Genomic DNA, 18394 nt, shown 5'->3' on the forward strand with positions numbered 1-18394 from the left:
TTCATTCATGATGAGTTTCTCTGTCCCTGCGGCACTGCACACTGCTTGGAGGAGTGACATCCCATCACAGTCGGATTGTGCTAAATGCGAGATGCCCTGTGACCCTTTGAGGCGGGGAAAAAGTAAGAAATAAAAGAAACAAAGGCGAGTTGAAGAATTGATATGTGGAACATCTCCTCTATTTCTCGTGTCCTCATCCGAGATAATGTCCTTCTGCCTGACCTCTGTGACGGATAAAGGATGGCAGATATTAATATACACATAAGAACCAGATAAGAATGTGGGTGGTGTGTGGCAGGCTGGAGAATAAAGATGTGGCAGAGATGGAGACGGTCAAGAGGACGACTGGGTGGGAGAGACGCAGACAGACGAAATGGAAAACTGAAAGAGCAAAGGTGAGTCATCAGAAGTCATCAAGCAAAACCAGAAGTTGACACTGAAAAAGACAAAGAAAAGGATCTTTCTGTTGTAATCTGTGAAATAATGACTTGTAGAATTAGCCTGTTTTTGAGTGGCCGGGCTCAAATAATTACTGATTAGAGTCATTTTAAATGAGATTTTCCATCAAATGCGCTGGGATGATGCATTCTCCCGTCAGCCTTGTCATTTCCTCATGCACATCAAGTCTACACGGACCTAAATCTGTCATGCTGCTGCAAGATGAGCAGTAAACTGATCCGTCTGTGGTGACAAGAAGCCCCTCATGATCGTTTTTTCTATAAGCAAAATGTCCCAGCTCAATGAAAACTCCCATCATCATGTCTGAAAGGAGACATGACGGCTTGTAAACTCAAGTTCACACAGAAAAAAAAGAAAAGAAAAAAAACGTGTTTCATTTTCAGTGGGATAGATTAGTGTCAGGGTGTTTTTACAGGTTGACCACAAAAAAAAAATCAATCCAGCAGCTTCAGCTGATCCAGAAGCAGCATTCAGTTTCTATACTCTTCCCTTGTGGAACAAACCTCCTGCTCAAACTGTCGACTTATTTAAATCAGGGCTTAAAAGATGTTATTGTTCACTGCAGCATTCTTATGATTTTATCAATCTCATTTTTCACTATCTTACATTTTTAACTATTTGAATGCGCTCTTTTTCTTACATATCTTATTATGTGTCTGTAATTTTAATGTATGTTCTGTAATTTCAATACACATCACTCATACAATGACAAATAAAACAGTCAGACAAAACAGTGGTGGTTGACGACATCTGTACATTTGTTTCGACCTATTCATATATTCACATTATAAAATATTTACAGCAGTATTTATGAAGGAGCTAAGTCGTTGGTTGAATCTGCCTCTTTAAGACAGTTTGAGATACGATCGATGACAACGAAATGCAAGCAGGAGTTCAGACCGGAGCGGAAAATGTCAGTTTCTATCCTGCTGAGCACTCATAAGAGTGAGTCAACCGCTGCACAGCGAACCCTCACGTTACACCAGGATTACCACGTGTCATTTATGTGGGTGGATATATGAGCTCCAGTGCAGAGATTCAATCCACTTCTGCCTTCACTGTTTCAGCTATACAGTATTATCAAGCTGCAACACTATTACAGATATTTAGTTTGTGTGTGTTTTGTACAGGGATTAAGCACAAATGATTAAGAAGTTTTATGTTAAACAGTTAGTTTTGTATAATACCGTATTGACCGAGTGTGTGACGGTTTAACACTTAATCTGCCTTTGCTGTGTTCACCTTACACAAGGTAGTTTCATGTGCTTTAACGGCGATTCACAAAGAAAGCCGTTTGACCATTTCCATTTGGGATGTCAAACTTTATTTTGTCACACCTGAAAAGAAAAAAAAATCATGTAAACAGAGGGGTTACAGTAAAAAGCACAGCCATAAAGAACACTGCAATGCAAAATTACTCATAAAAAAAAGCATCAAGTTAAATAAGAGTTTGCCATGCTGCAGGAAAACATACACCATATTTAGATGCTTCAGCCACTCCTCCCACGCCAAATAAACAAATTACCAAACACCAAAATTCAGATCATTTTGCCAACATTGGATACACTCCACTACAGAACAAATAAAAGTGTCTGCAGGAGCATAAAAGCAGGCTCCGTTTCAAAAACAGCAATCCGACTACGTCAATGATTTGCTCATCTTCCTCACTCTACTATCACTTCATCGCTCTACTTATCGCCCATATTAAAGTCAAATATTCACTTGAGTCCTACTCTCTCCCCTGAACAGCTGTCGCTCTCCTCCCCCCACTGCTTCCTGTCACCCTTCATTTTTCCGGTGACACCGAGGATTGTATCGTCTCCCGGGGGTAAAGCGAAACATAACGCGGGTCAGCGATACATGGAGAAACGCTCTGCTCAACCGTCGTACGTCTGGAGCGTCGGGGTGTTTGTCCCGTAGATCCGCTGCATGTCCGCATGAGTCTGCTTGTGTCGTTGCCATCGACACCCAGCAGTACGCGTGGCTTGACAACGGGTCATTAAAAGACTGGCACGCTGACCTCCTGCAACACCTCTCGACTTGACTACAACAATGATAATGGAGGTTTGTCCCGTGTCTCCAGCGTTTGTAGATCGTCAGGGAGGGGAAGGGAAAAAGGTTTGAAATGTACTTCCACTAAACACACCATATCTTCATCTTCCTCACAGAGGTCAGAGATTTAAGACACTGCTGGTGCCGTTACTGCGTTTTTCCCGTCAGGACACTTCCTTTAACGTGTGGACTTCTGTTTCTCTCTGGATTGGTGGCGTCATTATGCGAGAGTGGTGAGGTTTTCCACTGAGTGATTACAGTCCACAGGGACTACCTATCTTCATGATGACCTTGATTGGGAGGAGCCAACATCGACACGGCGTCAATCCATCATTTACACTACCAGTTTCTGTATCGATTCAGACTAAATAACCAGGTACAATTTCAAGAGATAACAAGTTGAAAAGTACACAATTAACTGGAGTTTAGTGGTTGAGGTTGTTTTTTGGTTTTTTTTAATATGTTGCTTTAGTACTCGTCGCCTCTGCATTAGGAATTGCATCGACTTGTGTATAATTAGGAGCAACACTCTGTGTTTACTCTGCTGTTGAAAATATGAGATTAATGAAGACAAAGTTCAAGCGTCTAAGGACCCAACCACCTGTATATTCTGGAAAACACTACACAGAACTCCTCCACCCTTGAGACCTTACTGCTCCAAGCACTTTTGCGTTTACCATCAATTCCTACTTTACTACTATAGGTTTTTTCCCCCCCAACACAACGTCACCTTTATTTGTTCTACAATTAAGGGAGTAATTGATTTAATAGCTCTATTATCGTTTGTAACACTCAAGTAACGGTTGGATATTGTGACCTTTGCGCTGCTCGTCACATCAACTTCATTGCGCATGAAAAAAAAAAAGCAAAATAAAAATAGCAGCCTGAGCTGCACAAAAACAGATGCTGTTTTTGTACCTCAAGCATTGCCTGCAGCCAGATTGTGCTGCTGCTTGGAGACTCTCAGCCGCGGCACCGTCACTGGATGGGCTGTTGATGGCACTCATGAGGAAAATGGTGGGTTTTTATTCATTTCAGTCACACTTTTAGCCTTTTGTACTGGTAGTTTACTGGAAGAGAAGTCAATCATGGTCCAGATGAAGTGAGATTATATTTACTCAAAATGTACATTATCATTTCTTCTACATGGTCACACATACATTCATGTATTGTAGGGAGATTATCTTCACCCTGCAAACAAACCATCATTTTCCAACAAGCCTTGCAGTACCACTTTGTACCAGGTGTTGGCATAGTGAGTCACCTTAGCGTCTAAATCTGGAGACTTTAAAAGAAAGTTGCGATTTAAAACAAAGCAACATCTCTTCTAGAAGGATTGATGTCCATTTTGTGATAACAGCCTCTAAAACCCTGTTTATACAACAACGTTTTCTTGTGAAAATGATAAACTTTTGTTGGGTTTTACGGGTCTGTTTACACGACGCTACTGTGCACAATGGCCACAGTAAATAGTTTGACAATAACGGGGGGGGGGGGGGGGGGGGTGTCATGACTCCCAGTCCATGTTCTCCTGAGACTTGGTGGTTTCATAGTTGAGAATCACACGTAATACCAGTCCAATTTTGTTGTCTGCCGCTACGAATGTCCAAATGCTCGCCATTGTTAACGTTTATAGAGTATAGTTCTGCTCTATTTACCAGAATGTGTTAATAAGGCACCATTTTCCCAGTAAATACTTTGCTCTCGTGACCAGAGCATGTAAATTAACAGTCAATTAAAGTGGTCATGCATGGACTATTGCCAACTCAGGAGGGTCTTTTAGCAAAGTGGTGCGTTTGTGACTGGGGGGTCAGGACCCCAATCTCAGTGCCCATAGGTCACGATTAACCCCAACATTCTCCCCCTGGCGCTGCACAGTAGCTCCCCACTTCTCTATAGGGTTAAAAGCGGAGGACAAATACTGCTGTATATGCAAAAAATAAAGGATTCTTCTTCCTATTCCGCTGTCAAATAAAGATGCCCTGACAGAAAGTGAATGAAAGTGACTGTCTTCATACAAAATTGTATGCAAATACAGTCAGAGCATGCAGCATCTGCATCCTCTCTCGCATTCTGAAGCACTGCAGGGACCGGGAACAAAAGGAGCCAGGTTTCACAACTGACCCTGAAATACAAAGTGGAAGGAAGAGGGCAAGAATGAAAGGAGCAGAAAAATAGACACAGTCGGAGAGGGGAAGGTTTGAAGACGTGTGAGGACTGGAGGTAAATTGAAAGGAAGAGCAAGGAAGATGACTGGAGGCAGCGAGGAATAGACAAATGAGAACGTGAGGATGGTTTCATCGAGGCAGAAACATCAGTTCCTCTGGGATAATAACACTGAAGATGCACCATGCTGATTGTTTATTGTTTGATAAGACCGTTTCACAAAATCACTTATGCAGAGACACAGCTTTCTCTAAGATTTACATTCATATTGAAGCAATTATTTTAAAGACAGATGTTGTGTTTAACTGGATATAATGACCAGCCGCAGCAATTTTCAGAATGGGAACCACAAAAAGAAAATAAGTGACTTGATCAGCTGTGAATAATGTAAAAATAAAATAAGCTTTTTCCCCTTGGCCGCTCATTGCTTTGAATCAGACAGGAAGTCATTTCTAAAGAATTAGTAGCCCGTGGCGTAAAATACTACCGTGATTTTCCCTCATGTGAGAAATCCTGCTTCAACAACAAATGAAGTGTTTCAATGCTGATCCCAAAAAATATAGAACTGCACTTTTTTTCCCCCGAAAGAAATGTGTTAAATCTATCACACTAATATCTGCGACCTTCTCGTAACCGACTGCGCAGCCTCTCCTGCAGAACAAACACGGTGAAGCATTCACGTTTCAGGTTCACCCCACACTCATGAAAATCCACAGGAGAGTTTCCTCTGTTAACCCCTGCTGACAGGCTGCCACGGGACCTCATTAGGGGAAAGGTGTTGTTTTTCCACATTGAATTGTATTCCCCATCCAGGGAGGGGAAAAAAAGCAGTATTTTGACATCTATCTTTATATGAGCTTTATTTGTGGGATTTCTTGGATATTTTTGACATCAGTCGAACACAAGGTCTCATTTTCTTATTTATGTCAATTGTTGTTTTCAAAGACACTAAGAATAGACTTTATGGAGCCAGAATAGAGGAAGGTTCCTCTTGAGAAGTAATAATCTTCAATCACAGGTAGTACTCTGTGATTGTGGCTTCACATTAGCATTCTGTTACAACATTGAAAGTTGATAAATCCATTTTTTGGCGTGGTGGCTGGGCCGATCATGTGACACATTTTAGGGAAAGTATTCTTCAGTTAACATCATTTATGTGACAGCTGCCATGACACGAAGGCTTTGTTTTTCTGTATCATGTTCAGGGGATATTTACTTTAGTGCACAAGCAAAGCAACTCCTTGCATGTCTTGTTGTGCTGCAATACCATTTTGCACTAGAAGATAGTGTAAAGAGTCACACGAGTGTTGAATCAGTCCTCAGCAGTGGTGACGACAAAGGAAAATAAACAGTGACTGAAGCTCTAAAGGGCTAAAACCCATAGCTGGAGTGAAAATCTGGGCAGTATAAGTCTGAAACACTGTCGCTCAATGTGTTTTCTGTTGGAGCTTTTGAGGTAAATGTCAGAGAGTGATAGAGTTTTGGCATTTTGATTCCAGCAAAAAATCTACATCAAAAATACTCGGGGGGGGGGGGGGGGGGAGTCTTTACGATATTGTTTGTGATGCGGGGTTGAGTGGCTCATGGAAACATTTCAGTGGCTCCCTGACTGACTTAAGGGTTGACGTGATGATGAAGAGGAGGAGGATTTGCACTCCAAACGATCAGATTACATTGATATTTAAAGACCGGAGAGGAGAGCCCGATCTGGAGGGAAGATAACGTGACAAAAGCAGTAGCACCTAATGCGATTTGACATAACGGGAAAGCGGAAGTGATGCCGAAATGGAGCAGGAGGAATGGATATATTTGCTTGGAGAGGGATACAGAGTAAGAATGCATTGATGTGAATGATTTGACCTGCAGCTCTCAACAACACACTTTCACTTATTCAAGATGAACTACATATTTATTATTGGGGTATGGATATTTACAAGAAAATCCATATTAGTTATATTTATTCAAGAGATGTGGTAATATGGACTCCAATTTATGCAAGTATCTATTGAATTAAACTCCCCTTTGTTTCAGTGCGCTATACATTTAAGTGGCTGTGTGAGGAGGACATTAAGTCCATAAATAAGAATTTATAAGATGAAAGTTAGCCATAGTGCATGTGTTTGATATTGTCAAATAAATTCAGTAACACACTATTTTATTGATTCTTTTTGTTCACACACAGTATAGACAAGGCTCCATGTTGCTCGCGTCTGCTCCAGGTCAAAGGTCAGTCGGTGTGTGATAGACAAGCCACCTGCTTGCTTTTTCCTGTTTCCCTCCTGGCGCCTCTTTCTCAGACAACAGCCCACTCTGTGTCGTACAGTGGATCTCCACACACATCACTGATGCCACTGATAACCTTAAATCCCCTCCTCCCACTGACGCGCCATCTATCTTTATTACTTCCTTTTCCGTCTTGCTGCATCCCACGACTCGGCCTCCGTCCGGCTGGAGGTGGACAAAGAGGAAGATTGGAGGGGGGGGGGCTGCTTCGACCATCAACGTGGCTGAGAAAAGACACGGCCTCAAGATGGAGACCGACAAAAGCAACGCCATTGATGGAGGATGGGAGATAAAGAGAGCATCACCAATGATCCATATCCATATCAGTACAGGTCTAATACATGCCCCAGCTGGTGGCAGCCTGAACCAATCAGAGCATGATACACATTCAGAGAGTCTCAGTATCCCATGGCTACAATTTTCCAGACCTCCCATAGGGGGTGGGGGGGTTACATAAAACAGACAGGATTTACAAAGGCTTATGATACAACCCACGCAGTAGTATTAGTCCATCAATACATGCATCTATTTTCCTCTTTTTGTTTCTCTACACAAGTACTCTCTCCCCATAATGGATATTTCCTGGACAGAGTTGCATCCCCAGGCAACTGAAATTAAATCAAGCAATCCACTGCTGCTGCCCTGGCTGTCTAGACGGAGAGAGAGAGAGAGAGAGAGAGAGAGAGAGAGAGAGAGAGAGAGAGAGAGAGAGAGAGAACCATAGAGGGAGGTGAAGCAGTACATATACAAAGCCAGAAGCAGACGGAGGACACAGACTGTCGGGCAACAGGTGTAGGAGGGCACTTGGAGTTCGGCTGCTAAGTGGGTGGAGAGGAAAGGAAAGGATGTGAGCTTGTCATCCTGAAAATAACAGACGGAGGTTTGAGGGAGAGTAATTGGAAGAGCATGAGGTCAAGGGAGGGAACAAAAGACTTGCAATCGTGAGTGAAGTGAGTTGACAGGTGAGTTAAAAAGGGCTGGACAGACGGACGGGGTTGTACAGGTACGGTGGGGGGTGGGGGTGGGATTAAGAGACAACAGCCAACCGACTGGAGGTTAAGTCGAGCAGTAAAGTGGGATGTGAACAATAGGTACATGATAGCGCAGTCGTGAGCCAAGAAGAGGAAAATGAAGTTATTCAAAAAGAAGAGTTTCAGTGCAACTTTGCCCATCTCCGTAATATTCAAGGCAATCGGTTTGTATTGATTTTGAAGTGCAGACAGCTCAGTGCTCGAGGCTTAGAATGTTACCGAGAGCGGAGGGAACTTTTGAAATGTCACCAAAGAGGAGAAAAAAATAAAAAAAGATAGATATTAAATATACTGGCTGCAGCTGGATTGACAGAAAATAAACAATCGGCTGAAAGCCCATCCATCCATCCGTCAATGTTCTATACCTGCTGAAGTACTTCAGGGCCACTGGGCCAAACCCAGCATCAAGCTTTAATGCAAATAAAAAAAGCAGATAACAGAAGTAAAACAGTAAAGAAAGATGGAGATTAGAGTAGATAAGATATGCTATTGATTCATCTTGCGAGTTCTCTCATCTCATGCGCAGGGAGAACATGTAAACTCCTGGCAGGTTGGCACTGGTCCCAGCATCACACTCGAGGATGCTCACAAGACAACCGAAAACATACCGCCAAAAAAAAAGACACATAAAACAGTAGGTGGGACGAGAGGCTACAAGATTCTGGTGTGAAAATGATATCTTTTTGTCTTGAGCGAAGACAAAACCGAAAGATTGTGTGAGACATGACAAACGAGGAAATGAAGGTCAGGCTGAGGGCGAGTTTTCCACAAAAAGGAGGAGGTGGCGGTGAGAAGGTTATTTAGGATGACAAGGTTAAAAGGAGGGTTGTTAAGGTTACTGCTGAGAAGAGCAGAGAGCGGAGGAGAAGAAACGAGGGAAGGGGGAGGAGAGGGCGAGTCGGAGAACGAGAAGGGTGAGGAAGGCACAGATTAATTATACCAGTAGATCCACGGGGACTCACACAGGGGAGCGAGGAGGAGAGGAGGGGAGTGAAAGCCAGTCATGAAAATGTAAAATGAGAGGAGATAGGTGGCGACGCATGAAAGACTCCAACTGTAGCGATTTTAATAATAGACGGAATTTTTTTTTTTTTAAATATTGCCATCAGACTTTAAAAAGACATCATTTATAAAATTATAGATTCGGGGACGCAGTGAGTGAAGGCAGTGCGAGGGTGAGTCATACACATAACAGAATACTCTTTCAAGATGCTTTGTGTGCTTTTATAAGAGTGATTATATTTCTGATGACTTGATTTCTCCCGCTACACCTCAAGACAAAATCTGTATTTTCTCATCCTCAGATTCTCAAAACTTGCTGGTTTAATGGCAAAAAACATTCGGCGACCTTAGTGAGTATCAAATTGTGAAAAATCCACTTTTTTAATATATATATAAAAGATTGATTTGAACATGGTGTGAAATCTTGAGGCATCCAAGGTCACTTTATAATGAATGGTCATTAAATAGTAGTTTTAGTGTCTGCACTGCGTGGTTTAAATGATAATCTCCCAGGGCGGAAAACCAGCCAGGTCCGCTACTGTGTAATTCAAATTTTTTTCTATTTGAGTCATTTTGTTCAGCCATTTTTCCTTTTTAACCCTTTCTCGCATTTTCAGCCAAGTTGGATGTTTTTCCTTTGTGTTTTGAACATATTTTTGCCATTTCTGCACACATTTGTTTTTTTTTTTTAAGTGATTTATAGCCAAGGTATGAGAAAACCTGAGCCAAATCAAACGAACCCACTGTGGCAAAACCCAGCAGAGAGCAACCGAAATGCACCTGTCTCTACTATCTGGATGGCTGCTTAAGTATAGGATGTGAATGCTTCTGTCACCTGTGGTAATACACAAGGGATTTTGAGGAGAGAGCATTCAGGAGGAGAGGCAGGGGAAGTGGAGCAGGAAGAGCCTATAGGTGGAGTCAGGGTGTCATGTTTCCACCTGACATGCTGACCCCTGGAGGGGCTCAGGGTTGCATGGATTTTCTAATGAGATAGGAACTGCAAACGACGGGCTGGGAAGAGTACCAGCCAACTGGACTAATCTCCATCTCCATTCTCCTATAGCCCCCCCAACTCCAGAGGGAGCACAAATGCATCACACACACACACACAGCCGTTTCGTCATATAGGCAACAGGCTTCAAGGCTCCAGTGTTAAAGCCTTTACATTTAAATAGCATAGAAATGAACAGAAGTCACATTGTCAGGACGCAAACGCAGCGTGAACCTCGACACGCAAACACAATTACCCTGCCCAGCCCGACCATGTGAGACGACACCAGAGCAATGGGGCCAGTGGTCCATTCAATAATAGCTCAAATTGGAGGAAATGGCTTCTGAAATTACATTTTCAGAGGCTCTCATTTTTAAGTGCCTGGCTGCAAATTCACATTCATTTTCCTGCGGGACTCGGTCGAGCGTAACGTCAATGAGGCATCGAATAGCTTCGTCTCTCAGCCGTTCTCAACCTGTAATGAGCTTAAAGCGACACACCTGATGTGGAATGTTTTTGTATGCAATTGGTATATCCGGTAAATCCGTTTTGTCTGTTTACACGAATCTTTCAGATCTGAAGCACAGGGTCCACAGCACTTCTGGGGCAATTTTTTTTTTTTCAGCTTTTCAATGACTCCTCAGTAAATGTCATGTGGTATAATGACAGCAGCAGCAGAATGAGCTTGAATCCATCGTCGTTACTCTTTCAGTCGCAACGCGGCAGACAGTATTTGCCATTTCTGATGAATACATAGGGTAGAATCAGTGCCCATTTCAGTTGTTGCAGTTCATTCTTCACAAAAAGACATCGCCATCCTGTGTCTTTGGATAAAATAAGAACATTTCGGTGGCAGATGGGCCCACCCAAGTCATGGAACACTATGTCACACTGCTGCCATCTAGTGGAAGCATCCAGAGAAGCTTTACTGTGAAGCAACAACAGGACCAAATGAGCAGAACTATCTATATTGATAGACAGCTGAGTAATTAAAGTTTGCGTTCGTTCGCACAGACACTGGAAGCCCATCAGTTTAGTTTTTATACGATTGGACGTCTTTCAGGTTCTGCCAAGTATGCTTCATTCAGCGCACGTTATAATTAAAGAAATATGAGTCTTATTTACGTGTTGCCATCTGTGCATTGAGGTTGGATGGAAAGTGTTTGGTTTGAGTTTTATAAAGTTAGTATAGAGCAGGTGTTTTCATATAGGACAATGAGACCCTCCTCACAGAACTTGACCAACATTGTAGCCCTCCAGGTTGTGATTGTTTTTTTTTATTGAATTATGAATTGCCTGTTTGTTTTTTTTCTACATTAAAAACGGATCCATAAAGAAATAAAAAGGAGTTTCTTTCCATCTCGTCTGCAACTTGCAACAGAGTTTTGTAGTAAAGCCTCCACTATTTTGTTTATAATGAATTTTTCTTATAATGAATTCTTGTTTCATAATAAAAAAGACAAAAGGAACTTTTTAATCCCTCTCTCATGTAAGAATTATTCCGGGTAACTTGCCATGGGATCTGTAACTGAATACAAACAACTGCCAGCACCACTTAAGTTTTTATATCCTTGGACTTGCAGGGAGATTTATGTCTACTTTTCATCCCTCATAATCACACTTGTTTACACTAACTAACAGTAAGTGGATGAATTAGTGGAGGGTCCAATTCTGCTGCTGACAGGCTCCACATGATGAATAATGCCGGGTATTAACACGAGCACTTAGTGGAGACAGGGAAGATGAATAGGAGGAGGAAATAAAGGAGTGTTCCACTAAGAGGGGGGAAAGTAATATTTGTCACTTGTTTTATGTATTTGAGATAAGTTATTTCCTTGCTTTCTTTTTCACCACTCCATTCAAGGCCACACTTCGTTATCTTTCCACCCCAGCAACGCCACTGATATGTCTATTGTGCAAAATAGACATTGTACACAAAAGCACACTCGCTGCGCTCAAAGAGCAAACACATTATGTTCAATGTCGCTGGAATACACACTGAACTGATTACACTATGAGATACACTTTCAACATCACGTCATGGCAACAATCACAATGCACAAAAGCAGTTGTCGACCCGGCAGCCATAAAGGTGCGCCGGATAAAAGAGTTTGTTTCATTTCAGGGCCTTTTATGACTTTTATTTTATTGCATTAAAGCAGCATATTGCACACTGACTGGGTTCTACTTGCAGGCCTCCTGGAAATATAGACAATATAATCACACTGTCGCTGATCCATGCTCAGCAGCGCCCTCCTGAGGTCCTCCAGGTGCACTGAATTTTCAAATCTATTCAATAGTTGCACTTTTGGCTACGCAATACATTCTTTAACCCATGACAGTATATATACGTACATAAATATATAAACGCATCAAAATGTAACTGTAATCTCAAAGGGCATGGCCATGACGCTCCAATGAATATCTGATGGTTCGCCATGAAACAGGAAGTGACGTATAACTCTGCTTTTCATGCTGCAATCTGCCTGAAACTTCACACGTGTCATCTTGAAGACATGCATATGCCAATGTCTATACATAGCGCCACCTATTGCCGAGAGGACTTTTACGGGATTCAATTTTCACATACTTACCATGGCCTCAATCTTTGTGACGTCATCCTTGATAATGAAAGAGATATGAAACACATAATAAAAATGTCTCACAATAGCAGAGGATTTAATCTGGACAATAATAAATCATCTGAGGTGGACGTCATTCAGTGAGCTGACACGATACGAAGGATCCAGCAGGAAACTTCTATTCCTGATCAGGTTTTAAAACATAACAGATGCTTTAACCACACTGCAAATTCAATAATCTTATTGAAGTACCTTATTTTCACAGCTTGAAATTATGCAGAAATTGGTTTCATTACAGAAATATGGTACATTTAGATACTAAAATGGTCAAAACTGGATCAAGACTTGGGAGAAGTGAGCCAAAAGCTTATGACAATATGACAATAGCTTCAATATAAAACCCTAAAATGAACAACTGTTATCATGGGTACATGCAGGAAAGTTGTACCGTTTATATGGTTGGCTTTTTAAAATTGGTGGGGAAATATGTTAAAGTTATTAGACACACACAAAAATAATAATGCATTTTTAAAAAAATGTCAGCCAGGGGAAATACAATCTCTGTGAATATGTGATAAAGATTAAAAAAAAAACATCCTATTTTATGTTAGAATGTAATTTTGTACAATTTCAGTCTTGTGTAGTGTGGGCATGTGGGTTAATACCATAAGAGCAAAGCAGAATTGTCATATTTTCTTAGTTCTCACACTACAATTAATCTGGAGATGTAAAAATCATACATGAGCCTTTTACCCATTACAATGTCCAACTGTGGTTATCATTGTTTGGAGGTTCATGATAGTTCAAGATGTTCAAGATAAAAGTGAAAAAGTATTTCCTTCTTGAATCTGATAACAGGGCTGCGACACATCTCTGTATGCAAAGCCTCCTATTGGTGTCTTCTTGTGCACAGTTCACAGTCTCTGGTAGTATATTGAATTAGGTTATTTCAAGTCAACTAATGTCAATTCTGCAGTCTACAGGGCTTTGTCCAGCTCACGATAATTTAAGTCAGGATGGGACAGGACAAGATGTTTTTCATGTCTAAAGCTTGTACTGATATGTGTTTATTCTCTCTACAGACATTTCTATGTTTGGACAAATAGTGCAAACATTCAAGTTATTTATGGAGTTGGACAAATGCACACGTGAAATAAACTGTAATTTTACAGTGTAGTCTTTAAAAAATATATATATATATCGCGATCTGTACCACCTGGAGTTAAATGGAAGCAAACACACAGCATGCAAAATATAATATATATCATTTGCGTTGATTGCAGTGTAATTTAGGAAACAATTATACTGAATTTCAAGGTCAAGATTTTTTTCAAAAGGCTCAAATGTGAATACATGTGTATCAAAAATAACACCTCAAAAACTGTATCTCGTTCATTTTTCTCACATGTACTACAGTAATCAATTATTTTTATTTTTCCATCTCGATCAAAGATCTGCGGGGTTCGTGATGGATTAGCGGCTCATCTTTCTTTTACAAATGGGTTTAGTTTCCCAGGCACCACAGAAGAGTAATCTGCTGTAATTATCATTAATGAGTCGTAATTAAAGAGCGTCGGGACGTCGCGAGGGAACGTGAGCAGCGTCAGAGCCAAAAATCCGTCATCAGCCACCTCCACCGGCCCTGCGGTGCTGCGTTCAGGGGCTCCTGGAACATCCACGTTCGACTCATATGCAACGTTCTACACCGTGAACGTATACATGAACTATTGATCTGGGACAGGATTCATTGTTCCAATAAAATTAAATGCTATATAGATATTTGAATGTCTTTACTTGGAGGTGTCATGTGTTTTCATGGGAGATGGTGCACATGTGTGGGTGGCACTGAAAACACAGCGAGGTGAGGTCATACAGGTTTTCACCGCACCTTTTGACATTTTTTTGGTGTGCCAGTATTTGCATGGGGTTTTCTTTATGAAATTAATGACACTACTGAGTCAGAGTCACAAGGAGCATGTCAAAACAAGTTCTACTGCATTAAGCACAGTGGCTCACACTAGTTACCATAGGCTATTCAAGAGGGTTTTTGTGGATCACCTTTAACCCATTTATTTATCTGCATCATCTATGCTCTTTCTCCACTCCCTTTCCTGGACTGCTGACAGGTGTCAAAGTACTTCTCTTACATAACACACTGATTGCACACTATTCATACTGTTCCTAACATTTCTGCGCCACTTTTGGTTTACGTATTGCACAGAGTGTTCATTTTCTTTTACGTTATTATATATGACAGCAGAGAAAGAACTTTATTATATCTTTTATGATCTGCATAATGGCAATAAACTTGAATTGAGCTGTTTGGTTGGAATAAATCGCATGAGCAACACGAGAAATCAGATTACATCTGAAGGTGTGCTCTCGGATTTTCCCCGGATGTCCCTGAACGCAGCACTCGGATGCGGAGATGCTTGCAGCCTCACTGCAACAGTAAACAACAATGTGTAGGAAGCGGACGGCTGCTTGACATCTCCACACCGAGCGACCGACCATGGCCAGCCAGTGCCGAGACGCCGCTTCCATCAGTCCGGAGGGAAGGCGTCAGGATCCGTCCGCGGACGGCGGGAACGCGGCGCGGCCGCTGCGGGAGCTGCCGCGCTGGATGCGCCTGTACTTGTACGGCATGCACGGCGTGACTCTGGACGTCCTGCTCTCGTCGCTGCAGGGGGCTTTTAGTCACTGGGACCCCAAGCTGGTGGGCTTCTCCTCCCCGTATCTGTGCGTCGTGCATTCATTCACCCACTTCTTGCTGGAGAAGATCTACTCCCAGAAGAAGTGCTTCCGAGGCCGGCCCGCGGTGTTCCACCTGGTCTTCTACCCGGCCGTCTACATCGGGCTGCAGCTGCTGATCGGGAACGTCAACACCCTGACCGAGCAGGTGAGGGTGGTCTCTGGGGCCCAGCTGGCCGTGCACTACATCCTGTCTCTGTACTTCTCCCTGGTGTTCCACAGGCTGCTGTCAGGTCTGCAGTGTCTGCCCACCTGGCCTGCAGACCTCCAGGGGAACCCCAGGCCTCCACACGGTCTGCCTGGAGTCCTCCGCTTCCTGTTCTTTGCCATGCACGGCTTCCTGGACGAGGTGATGTTCACCTCCATGTTCAACCTGGTGGAGAAGTCTGACCCGGCCCTGAGCGGCCACACGTCCCTGTGGTCCTTCCTGATGTACGGCAGCTGCAGCTTCGTGGTGGAGAAGCTCTACCTGCGCCTGCACTTCGACCGAGGCTGGGGCGTCTGGAGGAGGCTGCCCATCTACGTCTGCTTCATCTATGCCTGGGAGTTCTCCTGGGGCCTGGCCCTCCGGCAGTTCGACGCCTGCTCCTGGGATTACTCCCACTATCCACACAACTTCATGGGACTCGTCACGCTGCTGTACCTCCCCGGCTGGATCTGCCTGAGCCTCTACCAGGACGTGCTGTCCAACGTCCTGCTGAGGATCAAGTTCACCCGAGATGGGGACGATGCGGACGGAGGGCACGCAGAGGTCAATGGACCACCGGCGCCAACAAAGAAGGCACTTTAATATATTGTCTATTTAGGAAAACACTGGAAAGGTCAAATTCACACTGACAAATCAGCTGATTTAGCGAGGGTACATAAAGCTGTACCTTGTGGCTCATCAGGTTCAGTTTTACCTGACTTTGCTCAGGATTAGCATTGACCCACTTATCACAAAATATTTACAAGTTTCTCTTACAAGACAAGATCCAGTTTACACTGGAATCAATCCACACACTTTATCCAGATCTTTACTGATATTTCAGGGACTTTTATGATGAAGAAACATAGTTCAGTGCCCATTTAGCTAAACTGATTTAATTTAAGTCTACCGATTGCCTTTTTTTTAATCTCATGCAAAATACAGTTCTAATATGAACCATTTTTACACGTCTTTGTGAATTTTTTTTAATGGATTGCAGGTGGTGAGCTCACTATTAATTTAGGAGTCTGGATATCCATTGGCATGCTTTAACTGTAGTGCACAATCGCATGCTTAAACTACAAATTACCACTATTACTCCTATCGTGTTTAGCGTGTGTTACTTCTCATCACCCACAGGCCATTTATGTTATACAGGAAGTTAATTTTTTTTTTTTTAAGCACGGAAATGACCCAAGCATCCAATCACAGATGGGAGTCCGCACTGACAAAAAACACACAAATATATAATAATATATATGAATACGACATTACAACTGCCAGATATTGTTATATCAGAGTTATAAAAGGCAAATGGGCAGAAGCAATCCGTCACTGCAGATTTTGGGTTGGTTGCAAGACAATAAAACATGATAAATGAACACTCAAGTATATGAAGTTGATGCCGTATTGCTTTGGGATTTATACTGCGCTCCCACTCTTAATTTTTAATCACATGTGCATGTGCGCATCTGTCGACTTGGCTGTTTCTCTTTGCTTTTTTTTTTTTCTGGCCTGTGGCCATCAGGTATGATGTGATGCAGAACTAATGAAGTGAAATACGATCCATTGTCAACACAATCTAGTTCAGTAGGGCTCCGTTGGATATGTTGACATGCATGGGCACACAATTCGTTGCAGTCCGGTCGGCCTTTTGTGACATCGAGATTAAACAATGACGATAAATTTGCATAGCTATCGTGCAGCCCTGAATCCTATGGTCAGAACTGGGCTTAATAGCATCTGGATTGTAAATGCGTTTGGAATTGTTCACACATAATGCAGCTTCAGCGTTTTAACATCTGTATATATTACATTTACAAACAAATCTTATCAAAATAACACCATGAACCGCATGCCAGCTATTAGGAGTAGAGATAAACCCAGTAAAGTATGTAGCACGGGTGAAAAGACACGCACACGTGTCGCCGAGCGAGTGCGAAGCGCCACGTCGGATTTTTACTGTGAATTTTTCATGAACCAAACGTCACTTAGCTGCAGTGCCTTCCTGTGCAAACCGAGCCAATCAGACTCGGAATAAACAACAGCGAGCGTCCACAGAGCGCCTCCTTATCGGCGAGCGCTGTGATTATAGGTCACAGACGTATTTAGCCTCTTCGCCGGCGTCCCGGCATCGTGCTTAACTGCAGGACTGAAGGTCCACACTGTGAAAACAGGTGCACAGCTTCAAAATACCACCAACCAAATGAATTACGTTTCTCATATTACTGGAACTGTTATCGGCACACGTTTCGTCGCTTTATTGAAATGATCAGGAATTCCATGGAAAACCTTGATCGATTGAGCCTTAACTTGAAGCCTTTGCAGCCCCTCGCTGTGACGGAAGTTTCTGATCAACGCGGCAGCTAGAACTGAAGTTCCTCACTGTTTCCACTTTCTGCTACGTATGGAAGGAAGTTTTTTGGGTTTTTTTTTAACATCTTTTAAGACTTTTCATGGCTGAATAATTGTGTTTTATTCATACTTGTGTGCTGTTCACCACTTAAAAAACAAACCAAAACTAACTTTCAATGGCATGTTCTGTACTGGTTATAATTTTTGAATAAATGTGATTTTAGTTTTTCTCCGATATGTCTGGAATTCCTTTATTTCCTTCCTTCGATAGAGGCAAGCTGCAGGATAAATATTTCAGCTATTGTGTTCCACTTTGACTTCACGACTGCAACTGTTGTGAAAATGCAGCATAACGAAAGAGTCGCACTGAAGATTTTAAGACGGCATCTGGTTTTCTGTGGGTATTTTATCCCATTGATTCTCACCAGTGCTTACAGCAGTTTAAACACTATCAGAGCAACATGTGCAATAGGCCACCGTATCTAAAAATGAATTATACTGCTGAAAAATGTATGCTATTATAGCTTTCAAT

General features: G+C 42.4%; 1 protein-coding gene across 1 annotated transcript; it reads left to right on the plus strand.

Annotated features, from left to right (window-relative positions):
* The first annotated feature begins 15026 nt into the window (after nucleotides 1-15026).
* tmem229a (transmembrane protein 229A) lies at nucleotides 15027-18092 on the plus strand. Its single transcript, XM_080517893.1, has one exon. The coding sequence runs from the start codon at nucleotides 15082-15084 to the stop codon at nucleotides 16108-16110; it is 1029 nt and encodes a 342-aa protein (XP_080374019.1). The 5' UTR covers nucleotides 15027-15081; the 3' UTR covers nucleotides 16111-18092.
* Nucleotides 18093-18394: the final 302 nt, after the last annotated feature.

This window comes from Blennius ocellaris, assembly GCF_963422515.1.
Source record: "Blennius ocellaris genome assembly, chromosome: 22".
Classification (NCBI taxonomy): Eukaryota; Metazoa; Chordata; class Actinopteri; order Blenniiformes; family Blenniidae; genus Blennius; species Blennius ocellaris.